Here is an 11,153-nt window from a genome sequence, read left to right as displayed (position 1 = left end):
TTTGGTTTGGCAATGTTTATATCCACAATACATAATCATGCACAAAAATCAAGTGATGCATATATATATTTACAAAGTGAATTGCACTTAACTGAACACATTAACCATGAGTAAAAGTACGTGAAAGGAACCTCTTCTCAGTTGCATAAAGGTCCAGTGTTACATCCCACAAAGCCGGATCGACTACACTCTACCAAAAAGAAGAGGATAGTGTAAATAACTGTAATGAAGCAGCCTTGGAGATCACAAAATTTTTCTAGAAATAGCCCACTGCTCATCATTCTGAACTACAAAATTCTACATTACAGTCCTGTTAAGGTTCTCTTCTAGAAACCATGAGAGTCCAAGCTCAGCCCTTACGGGCTGTAGATCAGTTCAGGACAATTTCAGCCTTCACTCCAAATTGCCTCTTTAAAAAGAGCAGGTCCTTAGTGTAGGTTCCTTTATTGTTAGGAAGGGGGGAAAAAGGCCTCAGTAGGTGCCTATGAAACACTGAATTAGGTCTGTATTGGTCTACTGAGATCAAAATGTCTAAGGAAAGTATTCTTCCTTTATGCTCGGAATGGAGACTCTCCTATCACAGAGAACAGACGGACACACTTTCACACCACTGACAGATCAAGGCCATGACTGCATTCTGTGCCCACAGGGCTAGCCCACAAATCAAAATATTACTGGCCAAACAGAGAAGCAGATTCTCAAAGCAAGTTGGCTTCTTTCAATGAGTGACCTGTTCAAATAGCAAAGGCACAGACCTGTCCTCAAAATCAAGATGGCAGCCTAACAATTCCAATTGAAAGGGCAGTTGTCTTGCAGTGTGAAGATCTCTCTTGATTCATATTTCCCACTTTGATCTTTTTTAAAATGGACAAATATACTCGGTCTTTTCCCACAGGCTGGGGGTTCTGTAGAGGGAGCTGACTATACGTGGTGCCCCGATATAGCTCTGATGAGCTGTGGGGGGAGGAAAGAGGAAATCATATTCCTTTCCCCTTTGCAAACACTTCTACAGCAGACACAGAGTCCTTTTAACAAAGGGATTCAACAATTACAGCAGACAGCCATTGTGAAGTTTTGCAATAACAATTTTAGTGATTTAAACTTTCCACTGGACCGCAGTTGCTTGCTTTGCACATCAGAGGTGAACTCCAGAAAGACAGGCTGAATATCTTTCACTGAACTCAGTCATGTAGGCAGTTACTGAGACTTCCCCATCTGAGACAGAAACGACTGAGATTTAACAATAGAGACCCCTGCTCAGAATAGGATGAGCCAATGTAATGAGGTTCTACTGTGCATGTGTTCAGTAACGAACACCCAATGTTTGTCAGTTTTGGTCTTTTGCCTCCTCTCCAAAACAGCTTCAATAGACAGTGATTAGCTAGTTATTTAACTAGTAAAAGATGCTGCTATCATGGCCCCATCCAAGGCAGAAATAAATTTAAAGTCAGCAGGAAGCTTCAAAATGGAGACAAACGACCAGACCATCCACACCAGATGGTGGAAGACATTTTTAAAGTTAGCTTTAACTAACTTTAGAAAGCTAACACTGTTTGTTTGCAGTGTCTGGGTGAAGCAGGAGCTTGGGGAACAAGCTTTGTGAAGATTTAACTTTAACTCCCACAGAACCGGTTTGCTTCCTTGAGCAGACAGACAGCTTTCTGTAAACAAAAAAGTTTTAATTTAGGAGACAAATTTTGCTTTCAGTGACATGCAAATGCCCCCATTGGAGACAAGTGACTAAGGGCAGAAGTGTACCCATTCTTGTTTTTCCTTGCACTACAACTTTGGGATATGGAGCTAATGAGGTTATGCCAGGGACTCCGATGAAATTATGCTGCAGCTAAGATGAGCTCAATTTTTTCATGTCAAGAAAGTGCACACTACTGCACAGCTTATTGGAAGGTTTGTTCTAGCTACTCCAGGTCTGACTATCAGAAAGCTTCCTTTGAATTCCTTCGTCCAGCTCCCCTCTGCATGGGCTCCAACAGCAGGCACCTGTAATGCTTTCTAATCACTCTACCTTTCAGAAGCATATGGGATTGGCATGGGGGGAAGAATCAAGGTATTTTAGATTACAGGGTAACCCCATTAAGGTTTCCTATCTGTGCATGGGAAGACACTTAAGAGTGAATAAGACTTAAGACTACAGTAAGTGCCCTTTCTCTAGTGCTAATGGCCTCTGGCATACCTTAGGCAAAATCATCTCATCCTCACAGGAGGGGGAAGAGTTTTGTGCTCTGCTGACTTTGCAAACAATTGCAGAACAGGCTCTGGGAAACAGTCCAGACCTAGTCTAACGAAGCAACCAACCACTGCAGACAAAAACTTCATGTCACGTATGGGCTGGAGTGCAGCCAGAAAACTAAGGGTAGGTCGACACTGCCCATGTTACAGCATGGCCGCGGCAGCGCTGTGACGCGGGCAGTGTAGTCCCACTTTATCACCAGGGGAGAGCACAACTAAGCAGCTCATGATGCCAGGACCTCTTAGGGCAGGTGGAAGTAGCACAGGATCTCGTCAATAAGCAAGACAGTCGGTTGTACTTGAGCCCTGGACAAGGATGGTTTATTAGGGCTTTGAGCCAAATCCTAGAGCTCTGCACGAATCCCAGGAGTAAAATGTTTCTATTCCAGAGCCTAGGAATGTAACCAATTATGACACCTACTGCTTCTCTCAACTCTTCTCAAACTAGCCAGAAAAACCCTCACCAGCTAACAAGAGGAGAGGAAGGTGAAGTTCAACTTTAGAAACAAAGGCTTTGCAGGATAATCACAGTATTAGTAAATTACCCTGAACTAAGGCCTCTTAACAGCACAATTCTTCCTCATGCCATCGCAAGTACTCAGGGACTGCTCCCTACTCCTTTACGTAAAGCGTTCTGTTGATAGAGCTCTAAAAAAAAAAGAAAAAGAAAAAAAAAAGAGAATCCAGCTCCAAGAGCGGCTGCCTGGAATATTTTCAAACCTTTGTGAGAATATTTAAATATATTATGCATGATGTGCTTCCCCCGCTAGCCTCCAAATACTAACTGCAAGTCACACAATGGCTCAGACACACCAGAAGGGTTCCAGTTCAGGCTTGCTAGGAATCCTGTTCTCAGAAGGTTATTAGTGATAGTGTCATGTGCTGAGAGTGCTTCCAGCACTGGGAGTTTGCTGGGACAGCACCATCAATTCCCAGGAGGGATAAATACCTTCACCATGAGATGGGGATCGTTCACCTAGAGCATAATCCCACAGCCTGAAATGAACCCTAGCCAGTGACTGCAGTGAATGTGCTAGAAAACAGGTTAAATTTAAAGAATTTATGTTAAACTATAAAGTACTAAGACCATGTGATTGCTTAGTTTAAAACTCTGGCCTTCTATTTGTAAAATTCAATGCATTTGGCTGGACATCTTATAAAGAAAAGCCATCAGAGTTAACTGCCCTTAATTTTATTACATAACCAGATACAAAACAGTTGAGACTGGAATGTCAACTCCACCCCCACCCCCCAACCCCAAGCACACAATGTAGTTTCAGATTCACTTTGTAACATAAAAAGCTCAACAACTCACTGACATGCAAGGTAGGATTTGTCAAGTGAGGCATGGACTCGGAATTTGGAAGCAAGTTGCTTTAGCTAGCCTCCCAAGAACAGCTGGTGCTCCCAACGCCTCATTTTGATCATTTCACCTGGGATTCTCTTTCAACACAACACTGGTTACTGCAAAGACGTAACAGTATTAGAGCTGGTGATGCTGAACCCTTCCCCACCGAGGATTTTCACAAGCTTGCAAGCGACTGACAAGTTTTGATAAAATTATTCCCATTCAACAAGTTTTAGAGTTGTTAGCCCTGCTGATGACAGATAGTCATAGGATGCGAGTTACAGTCATTTGGAAATTACAACCTGCAATTCAGAAAACAGGCTAATAGTGAAGTAGCAGGACTGTGTGTATTACGTGGAATTTTATACAGTTTAGTAGAGGTCAAGAAAAAAAATTAAGCACAAGGTCAACAGTGACAGATAATGGAAAGAAAATCCAAGATGCTACAGTTCTGCATAAGTTTTACAAAATGTATAAAGTATTGTGTTTCTCTACAACAACCAAAAAACCTTACAAGTGCAGGTATGTACATGACATGGAAATGTTGCTTTACTCTCACTCAAATGGATTTAAGGATAGACCTAGTGAGAAAGCAGCATGCAAAAAAATTCTGGGACTAGAGAGGATTTCTCCTCCAGACACTGATCTACAGTATAAAATGAACCTAGTTCTATAGCTTGCAAAAAGATCTTAAAATTAATATGCTGGCACTTACTGTACATTAATGTTAATTAACAAAGCCAAGAATAAATATTAAGCCACTCCATACTGCCTGCACAGAGCTGAACAGGCATCCATCATGGCAAATAATGCATTGCAGACATACTTCATTGATCCCAAATAAAACAAATTAAGAGAAGAGAAGATTTCCCAGGCAGGAAACAGTAAACTGCACAGCCAGACTAACTCTGCATTCAGGGGAATTACATAATAAGTAAAGTTTTATCAACACCACTCATGTGTGCAGCCCCTAAAAACCTCACTGAGATGCTTCATCTGGACAGAAACAGAATGTTTGGTAGAATAGATATTTTCTTTTAATTTCTCCCCCATGTTTACAGAAACATATGGAGCTTTGAAAAAGTCTGACTAAGAGATAAAATGAAAACCTAAATGTAGTCATTTCTTCAGCCGTTCTAACCAAGTCCCCATGCCTCCTCTCCCACACAAAAATAAAAATATACATTTGAGGAGAGTGCTTCACAGGATAACATCCAGCAGCAGATGTTCCACAACAAATATGTCTACCAGATCAGTGCCTACATTTCAAGCCCAAAAGTCATCACATTCAAAAGGGAATTTCAGAGGCAGGAGAATGTTAGCCCTACAATTAAAGCTCTAAGATGAAAGACGGGGTTTGGGGAGGGGTGTGGAGAAGAGGAACACAGGGAGTCATTGAATCACAAGAATATTTGAAAGAAGCCCACACAAGTTTCTAACTGAAGCACAGATGATTTAAGGGGCACAGACAGCATCTACAGGTCACAGGTTCTGACAGCACTGGAGTTTGTTGGATTTCTGTCCATCGGTGGTTGGCGGGACACTGATATCAACTACATTGTTGCCAGGAGACTCATCGTGTGCAGATCGATCTGCAATCTGCTTCTGTGAGACGATGCGGTAGATTTCTGTAGATGAGAACAGACTCATTAGTGAGAGCCTAGACTTAAAACACATTTGCTCCAACAAGGTATTTGCACATTCCACAGAAAAGACACTGTAGAATGTAGTACTGAAGAGTTTCAAGGGTAATCTAGTTTGACCAGCCCTGGTGCTTACCCACAGCAGACCCTTTTGGCTCAAAAGGAGGCTGTTTGCCTTGCCATAACAAGGTTTATACAGTGTTATCTAGCTAATCCCAAATCTCTTCTAGTTTAGTCAAATTCTGGTTTTGCTTAATCCAAAGCAGGGCAGAATATTAATACCCACTGACACCTCTGAAAGCCATTATTTTTGAAGAGTACTTTGCATTTGTCCTTATTGAATTTCATGCTATGTAGTTCAGATCATTTCTCCAGATAATTTTGAATTATAATCCTGTCCTCCAAAGCACTTGCAAGGCCTCCCACCTTGGTATCGTTCACAAACTTTATATATGTACTCTCTAAGCCAGAGGTTCTCGAACTGTGGTCTGCAGGCCACCAGTGGTCCACGAGCTCCATTCAGGTGGTCTGCGGATAGTTCCCTTTAAGGTCCGTGCCTGTTAATTAAGGGGTTTTTTATATAGCGCTTTTATCCAAAGAGCTTTACAAATAGTTCGCTAACGGTTCAAAGCACATTTGGAAAGATCATTAAGTGGTCCGCTGAGACCCTCAGCAATTTCAAGTGGTCCGTGGAAAAAAAAAAAAAAAAGTTTGAGAACCATTGCTCTATGCAAGTTATCTAAATCACTGAAAAGTGACTGAACAGAACCAGACCCAGAACTGATCCCTGCGTCATAACAAATCATTCAAGTAAAAAGGCCTTTTAAAATCAAATTTCATTTCACTCCTTGTGCCAGTTGCCTACCATGGTGGGCAGACAAAGAAGGGGTGTCTGCTTGGAAGTCAGTGTTCACTGCCCACCATTCTGTTCAGAGGGCCAGCAACCTCCAAGTAACAGCCGCAGCACAGAGGAAGTGCCTCCAGGCTGCTGACTGTCTGCTAGATGGCTCTGGCTGCTTCCTCTGTGCTGGCTGCTGTTGTCGCCATCTGCAACCCACTCTCACTCCACTTGGGCAGCAGACAGCACCCTGAGCAGTGGAATTCAAGCAGCAGCAGCCGTTTGGAGCATGCAGCCAGAGCCAGCAAGTGGACAGTCAGCAGTGATCATGGCCCAGCCACAGGGACAGGTGCTGACTGGAGATGCAGAAAAGGACAGAGCTGGGAGAACAAGAGCAAAGGGTTGGGGAAGCCAAGCAGAGGGTCTGGGAGCAGGGCAGCAGGACTGTTCTCACCTTGATACAGAGGAAGACTGGCATTGTGTGCCCTCCTCCTTGCTGGGAGGGGATCCACTTTTGGTGTCTGTTTCAGATGGGTCCCCCAGACATAAAAGGATCTTGAGAGGCTAATTCTCTCCCAGGACAAGGACAGCCTGCAGGATGTTTTGTGTGTTCCTTTGTTTTGTTGTATGTAGCCCATCCTCCACTCCCCCATAAAGAAAGCAGCGATGACCATAAACTACAGGGAGCTCAAGCCCTAACAGACAGTTCCCTATCCACAAGAGGGCAGGGCTGAGACAGCAAGAGCAAGGGGGCTGGGAGAAGCTGAGCAGGGGCAAGGCTAAGCTAGAGGCTGCCCCACTCCTCCTTTTAAATGGGTCTCCGCAGCCCTGTATGACAGCATGTACAGTGCTAGTGCGGATGGATTTTCTTTTTTCTTTCATGTTTGAATTAAAAAACATTGAAAGATTCAATTAAATTCAGATTAAATTTAAAGACAGTGGTGTATGTATGCATTGGCACACTCAGGGTCTTTCTACCATCTTCTATACAAAATCGTGAGCCCAAGAAAACATCACATGCCCGAGTTCAAGCAAAATCCAAATCCAGCCCTTAGTGTCCCAATTTAAAATAAAATAATAAAAAACACAGCAAGAACCTCTCTGTTCATCGGTATCCATCAGCAGCAATTGCAAGGGCACAAATCCCTTCCAGGTCATCTTGGCATTACAAACCAGCAAAAAGACTTCAGAAGTTAACTGCTGTCCCTAACGGTCTGTCTCCACTGTACCCATCATCACGTAAGACTCAAGTCTTCTATCCAGCTGGTAGGTGCCTTTCCTATCAAGCAAAACCAGCAAGGAGTACTTGTGGCACCTTATAGACTAACACATTTTCCCAAATAAATTCGTTAGTCTCCAAGGTGCCACAAGTACTCCTTGTTGTTTTTGCTGATATAGACTAACATGGCTACCACTTTGAAACCTTTCCTACAGAGGTTCTCATTAGCTTTTCCCCATGTAAAACCCTTTAGTGTGTCGTACTGCAGACATGCAAGCCAAAAAGCAAAGCGATACCTGTGAGGATGTTCTTGAAGGCTTCTTCTACATTTGTGGAATCCAGGGCAGAAGTTTCAATAAAAGATAAGTTATTTTTTTCTGTAAAAAGGAACAGATCATTCAGTTAAAGACTTTAGCAGCACTTTTGAATTACAGCCCTTAGCTTCGACTTCTTGGTTTAGACGGCCCGGACCCCAGTCTTGTTTTCTGTGAGAGAGGGGAGACTCCACTACTTGCTCAAATGGATTTGGCACCTCGTTTTATTTAGCTATAGTCCTATTAGCAGTAGCAATCCGCCAAGTCGGAGCACATCTCCCTCCTTTCAATCCCTCTTCTGCCAAGCAACAGGGTCCCCTGCCCTGCCCTGCCCTGCCCGCTATTATTCCTCTGCAGTCGCCAACAGCCATTTGACACGACCAGTGTGATGCAGCTCCCAGCAACACAGAAGTGCCTCTGAGCAATAGCACAGGCACAGGTCATGTAGATGAGTAACTGCAGGATTCACCCTCCCTCCACTCCCAGAGGGACTGACTTGGAAAAAGCAGGACTTCTGTGATCCAATAATTCCCTGGAGACAGCACACTAGAAAGGGCAGGAAACAATGAAACAGGAGTGCCCAGGGATGGCAGGTTTGTATAATTTTTGGTAGTACCCAGAATGGGTCCAAGTGCCCCCCCCACCTCCCGCCACCTGCCTAAGGCTCTGGGAGGGAGTTTGGGTGTGGGAAGGGTGTAGGAGGGGGTTTAGGGTGCAGGCTCTGGGCTGGGACAGAAGGTTGGGGTGCAGGGCTGCAGATGAGTTTGGGGTACAGCAGGCAGGCTGCCCCCGGGCTGGGAGGGCCAGAGAGGACTCACCTGCAGGGGGAAAAGGGGGGGCTGCCATGTGCCTCCTCCTCCTGCAGGCGCAGCAGCCGCCTGAGCCTGCCTCCAGCGCCGCTCCCTTGTAGCTGGCAGCGGCAGGCGAGGGAGCACAGCACGGAGTGGCGGGGCAGCTGCCTGCTGCCCGGGGCGGGCAGGTACGCTTGGGGAGGCATGTAGGGGCAGCAGGCGGGGCTGGGGGAGAGACCCGGCCCCTAACATTGGTGGAGCCGGCCCCTGAATTTGTTGGAGCCCAGGCACCACGGACCCACACAACTCGCCACCCCTGGACTGCCTTCCCTCCACAGAGGTCATGTACTACTGCCACCATCAATGTTTAAATGCTACACATACGATGCTACAGTACTGCCTGCCAAAATGTGAGACCTTAGATTGGAAGTCTGCATTGCAGACCCCGCCCCATCATTAACTATGATCGAACAGCTGAGGTAGAAGCTGCAGCCTCTCATTCCATATCGCTTTCAGTAGCACATGCAGGGGAAAGACCCATTTTGTCTCTTGAGATTTGTGACTTGTTCAGTTACATTGTGTTAGCCAACACCAAGGCAGGGAGGGTTTTAAACCATTTCCACAGCCAAAAGTAAAGCTCTGTTCAACCCAAATGTTTCACTCTTTAGTGAATGTAATACTCAGAGAAAGTTTAGTTTTTTGGTGTTTTATGTTCTTCTTTATTCATCCCCCAAGATCCTTTGACACTGGTTTTTACATCAGCAACATTTTTCATCCTGATCTTTGTTACTCTTCCCAGACGGACAAGAGTCTTCAGATATCAGGCAGCCCAGGGACAGGATCATCACTGGTTTGCAAGACATCTTCCTAGCTCTGGGTCTCAAAAGAGTTTAATCAAACACTGTTGTTCAACCTTTAAGAGCACTTTTTCCATTGGCTTTTTTTTTTTTTTTTAAATATCACATCACCCCTTAAGTCAGAACTTCCAAATGGAAGGCTGCCCCTTGTCTGAGATGGAGTACTTGAGTCTGCTACACACCATGTGCTGAAGTTAAAACACTGCTTAATAGATAAAACACACACAGTCCACAAACCTGCAAAAGCCCGGGCCTCATCGGTGGGCACAGCTCTCAGATGGCGCAGGTCACTTTTATTTCCCACCAGCATGATGACAATGTTGTTGTCTGCATGATCCCGGAGCTCCTTTAACCAGCGCTCGACATTCTCGTAGGTGAGATGTTTGGCAATGTCATAGACAAGGAGGGCCCCAACAGCACCACGGTAATAGCTGAAACCATAAAGAATACACTGCGTTAGATGGAATTCAGCTCAGGGATCTACAGAGAAACATTTCAGTTAGTTTTTCTATTTTAATGTTTATTTTCAAAAAAGGGCACTAAGGGTTTGTTTTCTTCTTTAAAAAGAGAAGAGCGAGTTTCAACTTTAAAAATGGGATTTTCAGAAAACTGAAATGTATTTAACAAAACGCTGAAGATCTGGAGACTGTTTTAAGCAGGACATATTAGCAGCATAAAGGGAAACTCACTATCGTTTCAAAGAATAAGAAACAGGAGACTTCTGTTCAAAAAAGTTTTGCTGAGTTTATGTAATACAGCTTTCCACATACATACAGAGAAGGTGGAAGTTGCCATACAAACTGAAGAAGCTAATTAATTAATATGAGCTATTATCCGCAGGAGAAATTAGCCTCTTACAGTTTGTATGGCAACTTCCACCTTCTCTGTACGTATATATCCTCTTACTATATGTTCCATTCTATGCATCCGATGAAGTGAGCTGTAGCCCACAAAAACGTATGCTCTAATAAATGCGTTAGTCTCTAAGGTGCCACAAGTCCTCCTGTTCTTTTTGCAGATACAGACGAACAGGGCTGCTACTCTGAAACCATTCTTTTTATAGTGTGTTTGTACGCCGAAAAGCGACTGTAAAAGTAGCATTGTAGTGGTTCTCTACTGCAGTGGTTCTCAGCCAGGGACACGCATACCTCTCATCTAGAGATTTGCATGGTTTTACAACAGGCTACATAAAAAGCATTAGCGAAGTCCGTGCAAATTAAAATTTCATACACAAACAAAATGAGAAAGTAGCAATTTTTCAATAAGTATGCTGTGACACTTTTGTATTTTTAGGTCTGATTTTGTAAGCAAGTAGTTTTTAAGAGAGGTGAAACTTGGAGTATGCAAGACGAATCAGACTCCTGAAAGGGGTACAGTAGTCTGGAAAGGTTGAGAACCACTGCTCTATTGAGCCTCACTGAATGCAGATTAATCCTGGGAGTAGAAAGTAAAACTGGTTTCTTTCCTTCTCATGCATCTCCACCAACAGCAGAAGTGGAGCAGAAGAGAGCTGGTGCCAGGCAATACTCACGCTGAGGTTATGGCACGATATCGTTCCTGCCCTGCAGTGTCCCAGATCTGGGCTTTTATCGTCTTCCCATCCACTTGGATGCTCCTGGTGGCAAATTCCACCCCAATGGTGCTCTTACTCTCAAGATTGAACTCATTGCGAGTGAAGCGTGACAGAAGATTACTCTTCCCTACCCCAGAGTCTCCAATCAACACAACTGGAAGAAATCAAAATTAATCCTTTATCTTGAGATTTGTAGAAGGAATTAATGATAATATTTTATGACTTGGGAAATTTGAACTCATTGCATATGAAATGTGACAGAAGATTACTCTTCCCTACTCCAGAGTCCCCAGTCAACAAAATTTTATCAGGCCACTCACTGC

General features: G+C 44.0%; 1 protein-coding gene across 1 annotated transcript in view; it reads right to left on the bottom strand.

The window, feature by feature from the left end:
* The window catches only part of RAB11B (RAB11B, member RAS oncogene family), a 31,312-nt gene continuing 20,159 nt past the window's right edge, over window positions 1–11,153 (bottom strand). The window contains exons 2-5 of the mRNA XM_048831159.2: window positions 10,789–10,984; window positions 9,495–9,688; window positions 7,592–7,672; window positions 1–5,223 (exon numbers count right to left, since the gene is read on the bottom strand). Of these exons, the coding sequence (XP_048687116.1) occupies window positions 5,078–5,223; window positions 7,592–7,672; window positions 9,495–9,688; window positions 10,789–10,984 (617 nt within the window). The 3' untranslated portion in view covers window positions 1–5,077. The remainder of the gene's footprint in view (window positions 5,224–7,591; window positions 7,673–9,494; window positions 9,689–10,788; window positions 10,985–11,153) is intronic.

The sequence above is a fragment of the Caretta caretta genome, chromosome 25 (genome assembly GCF_965140235.1).
Source record: "Caretta caretta isolate rCarCar2 chromosome 25, rCarCar1.hap1, whole genome shotgun sequence".
NCBI lineage: Eukaryota > Metazoa > Chordata > Testudines > Cheloniidae > Caretta > Caretta caretta.
The sequence above is the reverse complement of the archived record's forward strand: the minus strand, read 5'-3'. Positions and strand labels throughout refer to the sequence as shown.